This window comes from Branchiostoma belcheri, unplaced genomic scaffold (assembly GCF_001625305.1).
Source record: "Branchiostoma belcheri isolate BF01 breed outbred unplaced genomic scaffold, Haploidv18h27 scaffold14, whole genome shotgun sequence".
NCBI lineage: Eukaryota > Metazoa > Chordata > Leptocardii > Amphioxiformes > Branchiostomatidae > Branchiostoma > Branchiostoma belcheri.
In genome coordinates, this window is record NW_017802824.1 from 2,217,773 (window position 1) to 2,238,799 (window position 21,027).

The window sequence follows — 21,027 nt, forward strand, 5'->3', positions numbered from 1 at the left end:
AGGTGCAGTAGTAGGACCCGTTTGTGTTGATGCAGACGTGGTCACACTCGTCTATCCTATACCAGCACTCGTCCACATCTGCACAGATAAAACCGCATATCATGCATGTTAAATGAGATACTGAGCTTGCAAATACTGCATCTCTTGTGTTTTGTTTGAAGATAGTGTTCACCATTCGTGGAATTTTTAATCCGTAGCTGTAGTAACATATAAACGTAGTACCATTCTTCTGACTCAAACTGTAGGCAATGTAAGTTATTGTCTTCGTCAGAAGGACTATGAAATTGTCTCGCCGGAGTGTGGGGAACTGCGGATTTTGCAATATAACTCTGGAAGGCATGATTCGACGTCCATGATTTTTGGCAGGCATATTACCGCTGTTGAGGCCAAAGTCAAGTACAAGTTTCGGCTTCGTGGGGGGTCCGTGCGTCACGTTAGTGCACCTTTTGTGTTTGTGGCTTGTTAGCAAGATAACTCAAGTATTTGTAAAATGTTGATTATAATTCTTGGTGTGGTGCTTACTATTGTTGGGACCAAGGTTAAGTTCGTTACTGAGCTTCGTGGGGGGTTTCGTTGTGACTACAGGGGGCATTTTGTTAATTTTTCTTGTGAGCAGGATAACTTTTGTATGTGTGGATGGAAGTTAATGAAATTTGATAGGCATATTACTGACATGGTCTCCAAGATTGAGTTCAAAGATGAGAGTCGTGGAGGTCGTTATGTCCCCGTAATAGGACCTTTTGTGTTTAGAAATCCCCCACCTACATCTGCTTGGAGACCAAAAAAAAAATCTGCTTGGAGACAGCCGACAGCTGGATATAGCCGGGGAACCCATAATGGGATGGGATCAAATGACGTTACATTGAGGGATTGTACTATAACTTCAGCAGGGGGAGGATAGGTTGGACATATGTCAGGTTATTTTCTACGGCCACACCAAGTAATTGCTATGGATGACGTCCACTGGAGACCTTAAATCTAATTACCTTAAATTTAAGGCAAGCGCGCAATAAAAACACGAAGGGCCGAAAAACGAGATGCCTATATTTGGAATATACTAACTGTAGAAGTACAAATGTTAGGACACAAAGAACACAAGAAACAAGTCTTCTATTTGTCATAAAGACAAATTAACAAAACAGCAGTAGTCACCCTGTTCTGATTCTTTCCTTTATAACATCTTTTCTTATTATATTTTGCGGCGCTGTCGTGACACTTTCAACACAGTAAGAATTTCTTGAACGTTTTTTTTTCCAGTAACAGTCCAAACTCAAATAACGTAGGGGGGGGGGGGCTAACACGGGTGACGACGCATCTGTATAATCTGCGGGAAACCGTTTCAGGGTGTTCTGTACCATAAAAATAGTACAGAGATTCTTTTGTTCTTTAGACCAAATTGATTATTAAAAAGAGTGAAGAATACGCATGTTAATTTCTCTAGAACGATGTACCTCTGACGAAGACATGAGATCTCCGACCTCTAGTTAACAGAATGAAGTTGAACGAGTCGTAGGCATCTTGAAATAGATTTGGGAGGTAGTTGATTGCACTCTGATAAAAAGATACAATGCTTTTCGTGACGTTTTTCTTTCTATCTGACATATTTCAGACTTAGCATCCTACCGTGGCAGACTGTCCCGTTGATAAGCTGTAGCCCGTCGTTGCAGGTACAGTTGTAAGACCCTTCTGTGTTGATGCAGGCGCCGTTCTCACGATCACACTCGTCTATCTCTTCCCAGCACTCGTCCACATCTGCACAGATAAATACGCATATCATGTTAAATGAGACGTAGGAATACATAGAAATAGAAAAGTGTTTTTTTTTTGTTATAGCCATTACAACAACTTTATATCGAAGAGTATTTTTCATGGAAAAAAGACAATGTATATAAAATGCAAAGAACAGATAAACGCAATCTAATCTTTAACATGTTTTACTGGGAAGTTGCCGTCAGCAAGAATCAGTGTTTTCGAAATGCTGCCATGCACGCATTACCAGACACGTGCGCGGTGGTAGATCATTCGACTGTGAACCGGGAGACCCGGGTTCGATCCCGAGTTGTACCCGGGACATGTCTGAACATGCGTCCCGACGTTGTGCCCTTGGGAAAGGCACTTTACACGACTTTCCTCACTCCACCCAGGTGTGAATGGGTACCTAACTTCGATTGGGGAAAGCCGTATTGAGGTCACCTTGTGGCGCCAATGCAATGGCAGCCGCACAGACCCTTGCGGCAGTTCCACAACAATGTGGAACAAATATGTATCATGTGTGTTATGTGTATTATTATGTGTATCATTACCATTTGTATTGTAAACCCTGCACCAATTCAGCACTATAAGGCTGCGGTTGCACGGGTGATATTTGGCCAATAGACCATCTATTAATTGATATTCAAAGACAAAACAAATGCACTACATGCGTGACTAACGAACATTACCGTATTTACACCGTGGGCCAACCCAACCTGCATCACACTCACAGACGTACCCACCAACACACAGACCGTGTACACATGGCCAGTAGCAGTAAGCTTCAGGAGTCCCAGAAAGACAAAAAAAATCGTATCAAATCAATGTTTGATTCCGGCACACAGGTCACATGAAGCACGCAGTAGTAAAGCTGAAGGATAAACATAAACATCCCAAAACACATACTAGTATCACTCCAGTATCCACTTTAACATTAATTTTTGGTTACTTGCTTCCACTGAAATATTGGACATCGCAAAACGTTTGAATAAAACGATTGAAAACCGTGTAATCAAATCAAGATCTAAAGTTTAGAAAATGAGACGGACAGGGTTTGGAAGATTACAAAAAAGTGTTCTATAGAAAACAGTGGGGTATTCTCCAAGCAAAGGTCTAGGCAAAAAAGATACCAGTACAAAAAAAGAAAGCCCGACAAAATATGCCTAAAATCACACCAAAAATAAGTCAAAGCCCAAACCTCTGCTTGGAGAGTAACAGTGAGGGGCAGTGAAAATGAATGAATGAATGATCCTTATTGCTCGACAGTTAATATTGTACACGGTACAATGTATGGCACGGATAACAATGTGGTCTTTACAATCATACTAGTCTATTACTAGGAACTATTGCTAGATACACAAATATAACGTAATTGGCGTATTGACATGATGTACATCAAACATTCATTCGGGCAACGTACAAAACTGCAAGGCTTTGTTTCTGTGGAGGGAAAACAGGAACAGTGTCAAGAGAATTGAAGAGAGAATTTACGTTATTCAACTTACTGTAGTCAATGTAAGTGATTAACAGAATGAAGTTGAACGAGTCGTAGGCATCTTGAAGTAGATTTGGGAGGTAGTTGATTGCACTCTGATAAAGAGATACTGTAACTATGCTTTTCGTGAAGTTTTTCTTTCTATCTGACATATTTCAGACTTAGCATCCTACCTTGGCAGACTGTCCCGTTGATAGGCTGTAGACCGTCGTGACAGGTACAGTTGTAAGACCCTTCTGTGTTGATGCAGTAGCCGTTCAGACGATCACACTCGTCTATCCTATACAGGCACTCGTTCACATCTGCACAGATAAAACCGCATATAATGTTAAATGAGACGTAGGAATACATAGAAATAGAAAAGTGGCGTTTTTTTGTTATAGCCATTACAACAAATTCATATCGAAGAGAATTTTGCATAGAAAAAAGACAATGGATATAAAATGCAAAGACGAGCGAAACGCTATCTAATCTTAAACATAAACTTTCATTCAGTGTTGTTAGTTTTTTTTACTAATCATTCTTAATTTCTACTGAATTCCTAATTGCATTTTTGCTTTATTGGCATGATTGAAGATATAATGCCCTGTTTACTGGGAAGTTGCCGTCAGCAAGAGTCAGTGTTTTCGAAATGCTGCCATGCACGCACTACCAGACACGTGCGCGTCCTTCGGTTCACCCTGACGGTCCAATATTGTGGCGTCGGGCGGCGTAGTGGTAGATCATTCGACTGTGAACCGGGAGATCCGTGTTCGATCCCGAGTTGTACCCGGGACATGTCTGAACATGCGCCCCGACGTTGTACCCTTGTACACTTAACACGACTTTCCTCACTCCACCCAGGTGTGAATGGGTACCTAACTTCGGTTGGGGCCCATGTGGCGCCGATGCAGCGCCGCAAATTTCCGTCTCGTAAACGGTCGTCGCCTTTCCGAACGGTCGTCGCCTTTTCTCAGAACGGTCGTCGCCTTTCGGAGCGGTCGTCGCCATTTCCGATCGACCGAACTTCAGTTCCGAATATCCGCGACATGTTCGGGACTTCCCCGAGTTCTTTGAATGTGTGAAATCACACTTCCTGAAGATAACATCGCGACCGAAGACGGGCCAGAACTTGGCTAGGTGGATTGAAGTTGCGTGGGTGCTAGTACATGTATTATAATTATAAGTTCCGGGGGTTGAATTATCTAGGTTAGAACTAGGTTAGTGTTTGAGAAATTCTCGATTGGAACGGGAAGGGTTTGGGTAACCCTGAACTCGAATGTCTCTGGGTATTTATTTTTCTTGTATGTGAACATGTCCTCTCCCTTTTTTCTTTGTTTCCTTTTGAAATGCGAATAAACATTATTTGAAAAAAAAAACCCTCTGAACTAGAACGTTTGTAGGTTTTCATACATTGCTGAATTTGAAACGGGGGCGAGAAAAACTCCACATGTATTTTTGGAACAGCCCATTGTGCGAGCATGTAATTTATGAATGCTGCAGGATGGTCTGACTCAGAAACATTCATTCGGAAGCACCATCACACATGCAGGCATTTACTCTGACCAAGGACATTATGTCCTGACTGACTGACTCACAACTCCACCACAGCCGGGTTTTATTTTGTTGTCTCAGTGCTTGCCCAGCATAGCAGGCCATTTCACACTTGTCACCAGCATGGCATTGATGTGCTACCCAGTGAATGTGTCGTATTTACATACAGTGCAGTGGTGAATGTGTCAAGTATTAACATTCAGCAAGGTAACAAAACATAGACATTTCGGGGTGAAAATAGCTTTACAAGTTTGTCAAAACTCCTGTCAAAGTAAGACATTGTCCCCCTTCTAAAACAGCAGGTCCTTTATTAATCCTACATGAATTTTACATAAACGAAAGGAATACATACCACAGGGATTGAGAAATATAGCACAGGGACGGAATCTATGTTTGTTTTTGGTTGAAGATTCATTTGTCATTTGTATAAACGGCATTATATGAACCCTTCTTCAGTTTGTTGGCGAAGGGAAACAAGAATAGGCTGGAGAAGATCCAGGCCTAGGATCGTATGCTGATCTTATAAAATCAGCAGTTGAGGAGACAAGTTACTTTTCTGGCCTGCCTATGGTCGCCATGTTATGGACTGAGTGCGATTCACACATTCCAAGAACTCCGGGAAGTCCCGAACATGCCGCGGATATTCGGAACTGAAGTTCGGTCGCTCGGAAATGGCGACGACCGCTCCGAAAGGCGACGACCGTTCTGAGAAAAGGCGACGACCGTTCGGAAAGGCGACGACCGTTTACGAGACGGAAATTTGCGGCGCCGATTGGCAGCCGCACATACAGACCCTTGCGGCAGTTCCACAACAGTGTGGAACAAACAGTATCATGTGTATTATGTGTATTATTATGTGTATTATTACCATTTGTATCATCTGATTGTAAACCCTGCATCAATTCAGCACTATAAGGCTGCGGTTGCACGGGTGATATTTGGCCAATAGACCATTTATTAATTGATATTCAAAGACAAAACAAATGCACTACATGCGTGACTAACGAACATTACCGTGCTCACACTGCTGGCCTTCCCAACCTTCATCACACTCGCAGATGTTCGTATCAACACACAGGCCGTGCTCACAAGGGGAGTGGCAGTCAGCTTCAGGAGTCCAAGAAAGACCAAAAAATCGTATCAAATCAATTTTTTGGTTCCGACACACACGTCGCATGAAGCTGAACGATAAACATAAGCATCCCAAAACATATATCATGCCGGTATCCACTTTAACATTAATTTCAGGTTACTTGCTTCCACTGAAATATTTGACAAAACGTTTAAAATGAAACGATTGAAAATCGTGTAATCAAATCAAGATCTAAAGTTTAGAAAATGAGATGGACAGGGTTTGGAAGATTACAAAAAAATGTTCTATAGAAAACAGTACTCTTCAAGCAGAGGTTTAGGCAGAAAAAAGATACCAGTACAAAAAAGAAAGTCCGATAAAAATGCCTAAAACACACCAAAAATAAGCCAAAGCCCAAACCTCTGCTTGGAGAGTAACTTGAGGGGCAGTGAGATTTTCCTGTGACCTGTACTGAACCCAGTGGGTATTTGCATACAATTATGGTCTTCATTCATTCATTCATTGAATGAATGATCTTGATCGCACGACAGTTGTACATGGTACAATGTATGGCAAGGATGACAATGTGGTCTTTACAATCATACTAGTCTATTACTAGAAACTATAACTGCATAGCTATAACGTAAATGGCGTATTGAGGTAGACATGGAACCGGGACATGACATAAGTAGATTGAAAGTGTCTATGCTTGTCTTTGGCAAAGCCAAAGGTTATTCATTATTTTTTTTTCTATCTACAGTATAATGAGAAGTTCATATCTCACCCTGACAAGTGTCGCCGATCCTGTTCCAACCCTCACAGCACTCGTAGTCAGTGAAATACTCCGTGGAATAAACAGTCACCAGACTCCGGGGGTTTCTAACCACGAGAAATCAGATAGCAAGAAGATCAAGAAAGAATCGAGAATTGGAAGAACTAAAAATGCTAATATGCTCCGTAGAAGCCACTTGAACAACTGTCAAGTAAACGTACAAAACAAGAATTAAGTAATTGATGGAGGGCGTAGTATACATGTATTAGCCTTTTATAGGTTGTGACTGCAGTGATTATGGTGTAGGTTAGTGACAAGCCGGCCTTGAAATTTCACAATGACTTGCTTTTAAGACGATGGAATATTTTTGGAAATTATAAACTAGTTTATCAATTAATATGGGTAATTTTTAGCGCAATGACATTACTCTGTTTGGAATTATGGTATAATTGTGTCTGTATCTGCACCTGTATGTGTATAACACACCAGCTAAACACCATAGTACACAATCATGACGTTACACACCTAGTCTTCCCAATGGCGAAGACGTCCAACATCCTCACGAAGTCCCAGATGCCGGATGAAGGTTCCCGTTTTCTCCTGTTCTCAACGGTGTACATCACCTGTCGGGACGCCTGACGTGTACACACCGCGCCCTCAGGTCTGTGGAAAATGTAAGCCGATTTAATAATCTATTTATTTCATCTTAAATAACACCTGGGTGGCCCCATCAACATTAATTGCTGATTTCCAAGAGGGCCCAGGGAAACATAACATAACATAACACAACATGACATGACATGACATGACATGACATGACATGACATGACATGACATAACATAACATAACATAACATAACATAACATAACATAACATAACATAACATAACATAACATAACATAACATAACATAACATAACATAACACAACGCAACACAACACAATACAATTTGTGCTGAAAGAAAATTATACAAGTGACATAACAGAGAAACTGATATCAGTAAAGCTGGGTGAGAGTGATTGTCTATATATGATCAGGCATGATTCTGGATAGTCTTCGCGTATCCAAGAACGTAGAATTTCCCCTGGTACGGTTCTGGATACGGGTGGGCTAACTAGTATCTAGAACCGTGCAAGAGCATGGTTCTGAGGGGGCCCTCATGCCATTTTGCGTAGAGCGTAATCGGCCGTTTGAATTCTACGTAGAGCGTAGACGGACCGCTCTAATTCAAAGTAGAGCGTAATTGGCGCATTTTGCGTAGAGCGTATTTGCCGTTTTAATTCTACGTAATGCGTTGTAGCCACTTGGAATTTACCGTAAAGCGTAATCGAGAAGTTTCCGAATTCAGCGTAGAGCGTTGTCGGGACCCCCCACCCCCCATGCAGGCCCCCTACTTGATACAGCAGGATGTACTCACCCTCGGAGCTGGGCCGACGCGAGAGAGGCGAACCCTGAAATTAGTATGCATGCTAAAAGCATCCGTTTGTCCATTTTCAGTCAGTTGTAGCCCCTTGTAACATCCAGTGTGAATGCATATTTGTCAATGACCACAGTGACCGTGCGGTGCTCTCCGGGGGATTTCCAGTCAACCATCGATGTTTATGTTTCCACCTGATCTCAGGCACCAGATAAAAACAACTGTCAACCAGTCTCTTTGGATGGAATACTAAACAAGCACTTTCCCGCCAGTGGTCCTCTATTTGATGCCTTCTCTTTTGAATGCCACGCTGACCCATGACTGACCTGTTTATTTTCAAACAAAACAAAACAAAAGAAAACAAAACAGAAGAAAAGAAAACACAAATAATTAAATTTCAACAAAACTCATTAAACGTAAAGACGTGATCAAGTGATTATAGTTGACAGCTTTGCAAGAATGCATGTTTATTTATTTATTTTTTTATTTAAATATAGAAGTTGCACGAGTAGAAATTAGGACAATAAACTGGTACGTAGTATGTGTACCAGAGGATCAATGTTACGATGTATTAGATCGATTGCTTTTGAGTGAATCGATATTGATCAATGGTTGAAATTTTGATCATCATCCATGAGAAACACAATGCAAGAAAATCGGCTAAAATAGAATTACGTTTTTTTTTTATTAAATTTTTAATATTGAACCGGTGGTGTTGAACAGATAGCGCCTATAAGCCTGCTACACTCGCTGTGTTGTACATTGAGCTGCTCTTATCCTTGTCGTATCTTTGACTGTTAGTATTGTTTGTGTATACTTTGTAAACAATCGGTGGGGGCGACCTTATAACATGATCCAAACACAACGGTCACAACCACATGCGAGTCCTTTGAATAGTGTTAGATTTCTACAAGATTGTTATTTACTTCGGGAGAAGGGATTTAGGATCGAACAGAATGATGGAATATCTGTGTATATTTCTCGGTTTCTTTAAACATGGTAGTTCATCTTATTTACCAACGTTATATGTACACACACACTGCATCTACAATAGACATACAAGGTATATACATGTATACACATTGACAACAGGCTCAGGGTGTAGAAAATTCTAGGTTACAGTGATAACCTGGATTAGGTCATGTATATCGCTCATGATCAAGCAGTAGACTTGGAAGTTAATCTGTGTTTTCTAGTGATCATAGTACAATGCTGAACGTTATTCCAACACAAGGGCACACAACATCGAATTTTCAACAACCACTGTCGTCTTCCTCAGGATAAGAAATATGACTAATCACTTTTTACGTAAACCCGCGAGAGTTGAATGACTTGTCATGAATGAATGAACGAATGAATGCTTATTCAAGCAGCAGATTTGGAATTCGAAATAGCCTGAATTTTGTTGAATTTACAAGCAGTTTTTAATTTGCATACAAAGTAATACAAACACTCTCAATTATTTAGATGAAAAAATACACTTATCATAAAAACAGATTCATGTTCAAGACTAGAGTTCCACGATCTCATACTTTCGCCAAATGATGTTAGTCTTTATGACTAAGAAATTATAGATTAATCCCCCTGATTGTGAAAATAGGATCCTATATTGCATCAATTATATCTATTGATCATATTCTACACCAGAAGACAGTCTTATCTTATCAAAGAATGCCATTATAGTATTTCCTCATAAATTATGCAAATGAGGTCCTGATTTGAATAAGTTATGTTTAATAATGTTCACCTTCACATAACTTTTAAATATCCCAAGTATGAAATTCCAGACAGTTACCACTATGTAATTGTAACATTTTCTCATTAATTATGCAAATTAAGTCTTCATTTGCATAATCGATATCTGCCTGTATTTCTGCCGTTCTTAATTACATATGTCACAAGCTTGAATAGTCCCATCGTGGAATGCAGCTGATTTATAGAATTCCCTCATTAATTATGCAAGTTACATTAATATTTGCATAATTATAATATTATTATGTCAAGCATCATTTCAGCTACCTACATGCCAAAAAATCATAACGATCCATCAATCGGTTCTTGAGTTATCCGCCTTTAAACATTTTTCAACTAACGCCCCTGCAGTTCCAGAGCAAGCCGCTAGGGGGTCCAAACTCACGTCACTTCTTCCCCAGCACAAGAGCTACCTACCCTCTAAATTTCGTCACCCTAGCATGTCTAGATCACGAGATATCAAAACCAGAAGTTCAGCTGCAGTACCATAACAAGCCGCTAGGGGGCCCAAAATCCAATCAGTTCCTTGTCTTATGAAGACCTATCCACCTACCAAATATCAAGACAATCCATCTTAGCCTTCTTGAGTTATCGTGCTCACACACACACACACACACACACACACACACACACACAGACACACGAACGCCCCTGAAAACATAACCTTCTTGGCGAAGGTAAAAAGCATGTGCCAGTCAGGATTACCTTACCTTACCTTAGACCTTAGATCCTCCCGCAACCTTGTTGCATAGGTCGACTCCTTGTCTGACTTTTTGTCTCCAAAGGTTTCGGTCTTGCGCCACTACTGCCATATCCTTAAGTGAGTTAAGTCCAAGTTTTACCCCATCATTTTGTAGTGTTTTCCGCAAGGTCACTCTAGGCCGCCCTCTCGGGCGTGTGCCTTCTGGCTTCCATGTTAGGGCTGTTTTTGTGGTTCTGGGATCGGGGAGTCTCCACACATGTCCAGCAAAGCTCAATCTCCATTATTAAGTATCAAGTATATTAATCCACATATACTTATACAATGAATACATTGTGTCATACTGTGAATACATTTACATGTCGTCAGTTCAATGGCATTTGCATTTGTTCGTCCGACATAGTGGACTGTCTCTGGGAACTACGTATTGAACGTCCTGATATGTTCTCTGAATGGGGGGGAGGTGGCAGTCTCTGAAGTCTGATCGAAGTAGTGAGCTGGCGACTTTGGTCGGATCCAACGGTCAGCAAGGGCGGTACGTAAGCTCTAATGTGGACAGAATGATCCTGCATGCTCTCTTTTGAATCCTTTCAAGTTACGGACACGTGACCTTATTCACACGAGACTGTCGGATACGCGACGTCAGCAATTGGTCAAACGTGACAGGGTATCCACCGTCTCTGTTTAGCGATGGCAGGGGTTCCCAAAAGGTAAAGGGTGATGAAGTCTGACAATATTTGCCTAAAGCATCAAATTAAGGCCCAAAACAAACCATTACCAGACTAATTACCTGGCATTGTTAAATCTCACAATTCATCAACAGCGTCAGCAGACTGAACGGGGTGTTAACTTTAAGATACGCGCTTTCCCGTGGAATATTTGAAGAGATAACACAAGTCTGAAAAGTCTCCACCGCCCTAAAGTTATTTGGCATTCAGAGTCACACGTTGTCTATTCTCTCTTACACACAGCCGCATTGTCTATTCTCTCTCACACACAGCCGCAGGTCTGCATTGAAAACACGGTATTGAACTTTGACCATGCATATTGACATATACGGATCATCCGGGTTGAAAACACCTTCCGCATTGTGACACGCCGACATTTTCACCGCGCGGAGTGATACGCGCGCTTCGCGAATTCGCAAATAAAAAGGGGTTCGCAATGCGTTAGACTTCAGTGCGTGGTGCGGCTGCTACTTGTAACGGTTCCTAATCTTCTTGACTCACTATTAGCTACGCACCAATTCGGTACTACTGATCTGCAAGCTACTTGGTTTGAACGTACGGACAATACTACGTCGGAGTTCACTACATAGCTATCTACGGCACTTTTAGACGCAATGGCCGTAAGGAGGTACCTGGTCCTCGCTACGATCTTCGGGCTTGTTGGCGGCGTGCTGACACAGGAAGACTGGGCTGCTCAGCTCAGAGGCGAGATGGACCCAGCACGCATTGAGGAATTTCTAAGGTAAACTTAAGAAAAATCCTGACAGACAATTCATCTTAATATCTTTTGCATATTTCTGTCATCTTTATAACATTTGTTCTGTGGTTGCAGAAGTTGATTATCTTGCGTCCAGTCAGTTTTACAATGTATCTACAGCCAGCCAGTTTTGCTTGATTGTATACCTCCTCTGAGCGAACATTTGTTATTGGGTGGACCGACCGCTCTCTCCTGGCAACCAGGGTTTGCAATGCGATGAGCTTACAATTTGCAGGGCTCAATCGCAAGGGTCTGTAATGATCTTTCAGTGTTCTAGTGACCTCAATACTCACTTGTAACAGTATTTACCTGTAACAATAAATTTATCATTTTTTTTATCTATTTAATCTCAAGAGGGCTGGATAGAACCATAAAGCTTGCAATAGACAAAACGCGACATTGTTACATTTCGTCAAAGAAAGGAGGATAACATACAGTATTACATAAAAACACAAACTCCAATGCGTCAAAACAGAGTCATAGTCCAAAACTCAAAGTCCAAGGCTAGGTCGTTTTAAAACAGAGGTCAAAATAAAAAAAGAAGGAAAAGTAGACAGGGCAGACAAGATGTTCCTTAACTGTTTTCTTTTGTTCTCCTGGGTACGGCCATAAGACTGTGAGGTTTGATCCACTCACACCAGGGAGGACATTTAATGTGATTTATGTCTATGTCCTTTGTAACTGTTCTATTGGGCTACCCTAAACTGAAGGTACCAACCAACTGTTTGAAGATCAATAAATAAATAAATAAATTGGTCTATCTCATGACAAGGTCTATGTCTGTGCCAAGTTACAATAGACTTATACCTAGCTTACTTTTTGCTTCAGGATCCTGACAGAGAAGCCCCACATGGCGGGTACCCAGGGTGGGTACGAGTTAGCGGAGTACGTGAGACAGACGTGGGAGGACCAGGGTCTGGACTCCGCTAGAATCGCTCCGTACGACGTGCTGCTCTCCTACCCACACCCGGACAGTCCCAGCTACGTGGCGCTACTTGATGAGTAAGGAAACATTGTTTTTTATTCCAACATTTATTACAAGACATGGTGACGGTTCAATAACTCCAAGTTTTTTTAACTTATCTTTATGCCACCACCAACGCAGGCAGACGAATGAACGGACAACACATACAGTCATTTTCACTAAAGTGACGAAGTGTAGGCACGAGATCGGTGGCATGACAGGATTCGAACTCATGACCTCTTGTTTCCGAGCCGAACGAAGGAAGGAAACATTTCATCTGTTGCACCGTGATTATATTTTATTGCAAGTTATTGTATCCTTTACGTTCTAATGACTAAAGCCCCTGTCACACGTTTAGAACCCCCTCCCCCCTCCACCTACATAGGTTGCACGAAGTTCGGGAGCAGTCTGACCAAATTTAGCCCACGCTCGTAGGTATCCCTTTTGAATAAAAAAAGTTAAATTTGAGTCACAGCTGACTTCCAACCACAACCCAGCCATTGCTGAGCCATCCCCGAACGCCAGCCAACAAAATAGCCAACCATGGCCGAACATCCCGTCCACACCCGAATGTTCTTAACCTCGCCGAATTCATGCCAACCACCTTGCTCCCAACCTGCTCCCGTCCATGGTTGGAGAGAGTTCGGCAGTCTTCGGGAGATCGACAGGGGCTTAACACTGCATGGAATTAAAATAGGATTTGTGAAGTACAATAAATGACGGGTACGCCTGATAAAGGTAAAGGTAAACGAATAATTAGGCGATACACTGGATTTATTTGGTAAATACAACTTTATTATGTACACATACTGGTGATATCATGCCACAAGGTTTGCGGAACTCATCAGATATGTCATCAGATATGGCGAGGACATAATCTGGTGATTAGGTAACGCCCGGAATTCAACAATTAAGCCAAAAGCAGGATTAACCAAAAGCAATAAACTCCAGGTAAGTTTGCTTGGTACGTCCGGTAAAATGTTAACCTAAATAATAGCAATAGAAGCCAGGTAAGTCTCATGATATTTACCTTAGGCATCAAATACCAAGAGCAACCGTTAGAATCACCTGGTATTTATGCCTTCTCGTGCACTGTAACTTACTTGGGACACTTTTGTGATCTTTTATACTTTTTGCACTCTTCTATGAATACTTTCAGGGCAGTAAAACTGAATTTTTAAAGCCCATTTTCTGATTATTTTTGATATGATCTTATTGATATTTTGGATGAGAGTAGCTGTTGTGAAAACGAAGGTCGAGGTCAAAAATGTTCCACCTGCCCAAAGTACTTACCTATCTAAAACAATCATTATTTCTGAGACAGGGTCGCTACTACTACTACTACTACTACTACTACTACTACTATTACTACTACTACTACTACTACTATTACTACTACTACTACTACTACTACTACTACTACTACTACTACTACTACTACTAAATTTTTGCCTGGCTGGTCTACTCGGCAGGTCTGGGAATGAAATGTTCAGGTCTTCTGTGGCCGGTGAGCCACAGCTTGATGTAGACCCGCCGTTCAACATCTCCGGTGTACCGCCGCCTTTTGCAGCTTACTCACCTTCAGGAGTTGTGGAGGTAATGGAAACACACAGACATACAATCACACACATGAACTAAGGCCCAGTTCATGGAATTGACCCATGACAGTGTAGAATGCGTCATTGAGAGCCAATTTACATGGGGCAAAAATCATTTGTCCAACGACGATTGACCCGCACGCCGCGCGTGTTGTAGCACACAGATTTTTCTGACAGGCAGTGGCGGGCCTGTTTACACGGTCAAAAAATCTGTCCTACTCGTACAACAAGCGCCGCGTAGCACCGCGAAGCGATTGTTGTGGGGCAACTGATTTTTTTGCCCCGTGTAAACTGGCCCTAAGAAAGGGTTTTGTTTCTAATGGCCTAGCCGCAGTTGCCGTAATGAACGCAGCCTCCGCCAAGGAGGTCATGGAGACTCTCCATTTGGAAACGTGATCGAAGTCCAAACTGGTGAGATAGATCTCGAGATACATGTGCCAAGATTCCCCGATTGCGAGTTTCAGATGAACTTAAGGCTGCATACTGTAGGCATAGCCTCCACCAGGGCTTCCTATCCCCTGGCAAGGCGACCAAACTCATCCGGCAAATATTATATATTCTCCCTATCCAGCGTACTAGGTCTGGTAGAGACAGTGTAGGCATACCTTTAAGACTCTGAAAAGTAAATCTGCAAGTGCGACCGAGACTATTAAACTGGGATCGGCGGAAGTATCAAGTAGGCCTTCGCCTTATGGTACTGATACAATATTTGAGGTACAGATGAGCTTCACATTATCGCACAAACTTTCAGGGAAATCTGGTGTACGTAAACTACGCACGGACGTCCGATTTCGACCTGCTGAAAAGTCGGGGTATTTCTGTTGAAGGGAAGATCGCCATCGCCCGGTACGGAAAGACTTCACGAGGGCGCAAGGTGAGGAATGAATAAAACAGTGAAACATTGGTCCAGTTTTAGCTGACTTTTAAAATCTTGAAAACCAATGAAAAGGTAAAGTACAGTGTGATTTTACATTTTTTTCTGTATGTGTAATATCGTGTGGAATCTGCTATTCTGTCAGCAGGTTATTCAGCAAGATTCATGACCAGGCAGTTGTTATCATGGTAACTGGCGCTGTAGCAGACACCCTTTAGTGTAGTGTCGGATAATTTTATGTAGCAAGCAACAGGACAGAGTTGGAGGGGCTGGTCACCATATATGTATATTTGATTAGGACTAAACAGCGCGCTAATTTGTTGGAAAAGAGCCATGTAAAGGTAAACATTATGTACTATCTGCATAACCAAATTTCTATAGTTATTATCAATTTAAACTTATCATGAAAGTTCATCTGTGTTGGTAGTACTCATAGTAAAAGGTTGAACTTTATGCCAACATACAATATATACAGGGATCAAATTTTCAGCGACCACTATCACCTTCATCAGGATAATTAATGACCAATCACTTCACAATGTGATCTCGTGAGAATTACGGCTTACAAACACGTGACCTTATTCACACGAGATTTTACTGATACGTGACGTAAGTAATTGATCAAAAGTGCCAGGGAGTTTATATCGTCCACCATCTCTATTAACTGAAGGCTGAAGTGCTCTGATATATATGGCCTCCTTAATGCCTCTTAAAAAGTTATAAACTTTGAAAATTTGATCCCTGTATATATCCCTGTATGTGTTGGAATAAAGTTCAACCTTTTCCTAGCAATTTAAACTTTCATATCCAGTTGCGTCGTGCCCAAGACCGTGGCGCTATCGGCATGATTGTGTACTCAGATCCCAAGGAGGTGGTTGGAACCGGGAGTGGGAAAACTAAAAAGTATCCGGACGGTTGGTACGCACCGGGTACAGCGGTACAGAGGGGACATTACCTGTACGGTGTAGGGGAAGGGGAGCCACTCACACCTGGATATCCTGCTACAGGTACAACATACTTATACATGTGTACAGTTATTGTTGGAAGCATCAGGCAGAAGCTAGCCCTTATCTTGTTCTTAGAAGGAAATTTACATAACGAACTTACCATATTTCTTGTATATTGTGTTCTCACAAATAAACTAAGCTAAAAATAAGTTCAAAATGACTGAGTTTGTTTAAAGTTAAAACTTTTCATCCAACACAAAAAATTCTCTCACCTAGAGCTTTCAACCAGTCACTCTGGTCTTCCTCAGTAGACTGACCCAGTAAGATTAGTCACGTGGCTTCTTTTAAGTGTGACGTCAACACTGGGTCAGGGGTATCTGGTAGACGATGTCGGCCCCCGTCGCAGTTTAGTGAAGGGTGATGAGCCCTGATGTAAATAGCCTTTTTCAGAACGTAGTCTTGTTCGGTGTCCAATATCCAAATGACTGAGTTATACAACTGTACTACACACTAAACATGTTTACAGTGATGATAAGAACATCTGTGTTTCAGACTATGCCTACAGAATTGACCAGAGTGACAGTGACCAGCTGCCCACCATTCCCGTCCACGTCATAGGGTACACAGATGCCATGGAGCTCCTTAGGTAATATATGTGAACCAACAGGTTTAACTGTAGGGTTCTCTCCAACATTTATCATTCTCTTCTATTCTGTAATTTCGCTGGTATGATGAACAGAAAGACTGGCCGTTTTTTGTTCTACCATCTACAAAGACAAAATGTCTCCTAACAGCAATAACCTGGACCAGATGTCTGTCACCATGGTAACTGGTGCTGTAGCGGGCGCCCAGTGGTCTTGGGTTACATTATGTTGCAAGTTGTAGGACAGTTTTGAAGGGGCTGGTCCCCGTAGTATACGAATGTGTTTGAGTAAGAATAAACAATGCAGTAGTTTAGTTTAGTTTAGTTTAGTTTAGTTTAGTTTAGTTTAGTTTAGTTTAGTTTAGTTTAGTTTAGTTTAGTTTAGTTTAGTTTAGTTTAGTTTAGTTTAGTTTAGTTTAGTTTAGTTTAGTTAGGCTAGACCTTGTGGTGGTAAATATTATGGGTTTGCTCTGTAAATGTTATCTTTCTAGTTGTTTCTATGTTGCTATACACACAGGCACATGGGTGGGCCCCTTGTTCCATCCTCCTGGCAAGGCCTGCTGGACATAGATTACCGCTTCGGACCAGAAATGGAAGGGCCAGCAAGGTAAGAGAAATCTCTTCTGTCACACAAAGACTTACAAACTGGGACAAACTTTTTCAAAGTTCTATTTAAGGCATCCAATGCAATTTTTAGGGCTTAGAAACCAGATTTTTCAAATTCAATATTCTAGTCACTTATCTACATACTAAGTTGAAACAACAATGTCCTAATGTATATCGACATTGATGGAGCAAACGTGTCAAAAATTCTGACGAAAGACGGTTACTGGAAAGACCTGGATTGATTTTTATGGCACCATACAGAAAATAAAGGACTAATTTTGGGGCTTGTTTCTGCAGTTTCAAATGCCAAAAGTGTGAAATACTGATTCAAATATCCTAATGTGGGTGCTAATGTGTCAATATCAAACAGATTGCCTTATTATGGGTGTGTGGTGAAACCATATTGCTTTTTCTGATGTATCTTCTTCTTCTTCTTCTCCTTCTCCTGCCATTTTTTAAATGGATTCAGCTTCTTCATTTTAGGGCCCAAGGTCCTGAAATTTGGTATGGAGGTACAGTGGGCAAATACCCCTGGGCGTTTTTTAAATTATTGTGATACAGGCTTTTAGAATGGTTTTATTTGAGTTTTTTGGCTGTGTTATAGCAAATGTATTACTGTGTTAGTGTGCCTTGTTTACCACGTTTGGGCATGAGTCATCACAATGGAATGCAGGGCATCAACCAATAGGCATGCAGCTTTCCTCTATTCTTCTTGCTGATTGGCTGTTGGGATTTAACTTGATTAACACCTGCACAGAGCATTTCCACCTGCACAGAGCATTACTTGCTGATTGGCTGTTGGGATTTAACTTGATTAACACCTGCACAGAGCATTTCCATACTGACAGTATGTCTGTATTCAAGTGTTTTGGTAGGTATTTCAAGCTTTCCTGCTCCAGCATTGGAATGCGGGGCATGGACGTTTTTTTTTATTTTGAAAATCAACAGTTTGCATTATGCAATTAAAAATCCTAACCAATAAAGTAGGGAATAGCTATCCAACTGTTGTTTTAGTTGTATTTTACTTCATATTATAGTTATATCAATGTAAATCATTGTTTTCCCTTGTGTTTCTCATTCTTTCCCTGCCATGTCGTAAAATGTGGTGAACCCATCGCTGTATTTGCTCCAAAGCAAATATTGGCCTTTCTAGTTCAGAATATTTCCAGTTTTGCTGCCCTGAAATTGTATTGGATGCCTTTAATGCAGATTTTGTAATATGTATAGATTTTGTTGCCCTCCAAAAACAGGGGCCTCCATTCTTTAAATTGTGTTGTTGATAAATTCTGTCTCTTCCAGTAAGGTTCGTTTGGATGTGAATGTTGAAACTGAGGTGAGGACCGTTCACAATGTGGTGGGGATAATCCGGGGAAGGGAGGAACCAGGTAAGCATTATCAAGGAGTTCTATCTACTAGGTACTAGTAGCTGTAGCCGATATAACCGCCATTCGACGTAACACACCAGCTACTGTATCTGTATAGTCGGTATAACCGCCCTTCGGCGTAACACACCAGCTTCGCAGGCACTCGGCGCGCCGGCAGCTGGCTACATTACACCGAACGACCTGTTACACTCAATCTATGCACATTTATTTGCAGCAGTTGTTTAAAACTTTCTATAGTATATCTATGCTTTACACGTTTCTTCTCTCTTCTTGAGACATTTTAATGTGATCCATATTTTCTGAATTCTCGGTAGTACAGGTAACGCTTGTCTGGTGTAGGTAATTTTCAATGGTATGCTTTAAATTTACGTGTGTACCTGTTGCTTCTCCAGACCGATACGTGATTCTTGGTAACCACCGGGATGCCTGGACCTTTGGCGGGGTGGACCCTAACAGTGGCACCGCCTGTCTGCTGGAGATCACACGGGTCTTGGGAGAAATGATGAGAAGAGGTACTGTCACTCATCATTTGTTTACTCAAATATATTTAACGAGTATCAGACAAAAAGCAAAATATGTCAGTCATAATATCATATGCGATGATTACCAAACCACGTTCTTACTCGTAAAACCCCGATAAAAGCAATGTTACCTGTAAATTGGATGCAAATAAATGAGAAGAACAAAATGAGGGACCATGTTCAGCACGTATACACGTTTTTTTACCTTTAAAAGATCATGCTTTATGAGACTGCAATACCTAAATTTTTCGCAGGGTGGCGCCCCAGACGCACCTTGATGTTCGTCAGTTGGGATGCAGAGGAGCATGGGATGCATGGGTCGTATGAGTGGATCGAGGTAAGATTAACATATCATTTTACTTCTGTAAGTCATTTTCGACAATATTTTGTTGTTGTTCTACTACTCAATGGAGAAATGTTGTGAGATATTGGTTTCAGCACCAAGGAAAGACCCCATTGTCAATTCCTATAGATGCTATCTGAAATTTTGGAACATTGTACATGAACAAAGGACACGCTGCATTCACTGATAAATTGATGTGAAGGTATAAGCAACCCTCTGCTGCTCAATTTCAGGAATTTGGCAAGATCATGTCAGATCGAGCTGTGGCCTACCTGAACGTGGACAATGCAGTTCGAGGTGAGACCACATAACAAGATTTAGCATCACTTTAACCATTTCTTAACAACGAATCCCAACTCTTGATTTGTTTCGGCCCTTAAATCCTACTGGCTAGCAAATTCTTAGCTTTTCTATATTCTGTGAAATGTTGATCAATTCTGTACACCAGGAAAGCTATTGTGTCTGTCATGAACAACAGAATTCCTTTAAATGCTGGCATGATATTTACTCAGCTAGATTAGACAGTTGATATGTTGAAAATGATAAAACTGCTTTTTAATCATTTTCCCTCAAACTTGTTTTGTGCAGATGACTACACTCTGCGTGCCAGAGCTACCCCCTCCCTCAAGCCTCTACTGAAGGAAGCTGCTAAGATGGTGATTATATAATACATGTATCTCTCCCTCATAGTAAAACGTTGAACTTTATTCCAACGCACAGTTTACAGAGAGACCAAATTTTCAGTGACCACTGTCGCCTTCATCAGGATAATTAATGACTGATCGCTGAAAATCTGTAAATTGTGTGTTGGAATAAAGTTCAACGTTTTGCTATGATAACTACCAACACAGATGAACTTTAATGATAATATCTCTCTCTCTGTTGTTTCTAACATTGTTGACAGATTCATGAATTTTCAATTGCGATGAATAGCTGTGAAAAATGCTATACATATGTAATATACATGTATGTCTAATATAATGTTTATGTAATGTTATAATAGTTCAGTCCTACCATTATATTCCAACCTAGCCTGGTTACCAAACCTGTTTAGGCTCCCGAGTGTTTTATCTCAATGCACAGAGGATAAAAGACTCGGGAGCTAAAATAGGTTTGGTAACCAGGCTTATTGCAACCTGAATCAATGTTATATTTCATTGCTTCTTT

The 21,027-nt window shown here is 41.2% G+C and overlaps 2 protein-coding genes across 2 annotated transcripts in view; both read left to right on the forward strand.

Annotated features, from left to right (window-relative positions):
• LOC109464533 (monocarboxylate transporter 10-like) overlaps nt 1-2,803 on the forward strand; it is a 16,118-nt gene extending 13,315 nt beyond the window's left edge. Inside the window, exon 7 of the mRNA XM_019761538.1 lies at nt 2,402-2,803. Within this exon, the coding sequence (XP_019617097.1) occupies nt 2,402-2,606 (205 nt within the window). The 3' untranslated portion in view covers nt 2,607-2,803. The remainder of the gene's footprint in view (nt 1-2,401) is intronic.
• A 9,033-nt stretch (nt 2,804-11,836) lies between these two features.
• The window catches only part of LOC109464534 (glutamate carboxypeptidase 2-like), a 13,540-nt gene continuing 4,349 nt past the window's right edge, over nt 11,837-21,027 (forward strand). The window contains exons 1-12 of the mRNA XM_019761540.1: nt 11,837-11,964; nt 12,808-12,981; nt 14,416-14,539; nt 15,293-15,415; nt 16,227-16,422; nt 16,915-17,008; nt 17,523-17,612; nt 18,911-18,996; nt 19,389-19,508; nt 19,772-19,854; nt 20,094-20,157; nt 20,449-20,516. Of these exons, the coding sequence (XP_019617099.1) occupies nt 11,837-11,964; nt 12,808-12,981; nt 14,416-14,539; nt 15,293-15,415; nt 16,227-16,422; nt 16,915-17,008; nt 17,523-17,612; nt 18,911-18,996; nt 19,389-19,508; nt 19,772-19,854; nt 20,094-20,157; nt 20,449-20,516 (1,350 nt within the window). The remainder of the gene's footprint in view (nt 11,965-12,807; nt 12,982-14,415; nt 14,540-15,292; nt 15,416-16,226; nt 16,423-16,914; nt 17,009-17,522; nt 17,613-18,910; nt 18,997-19,388; nt 19,509-19,771; nt 19,855-20,093; nt 20,158-20,448; nt 20,517-21,027) is intronic.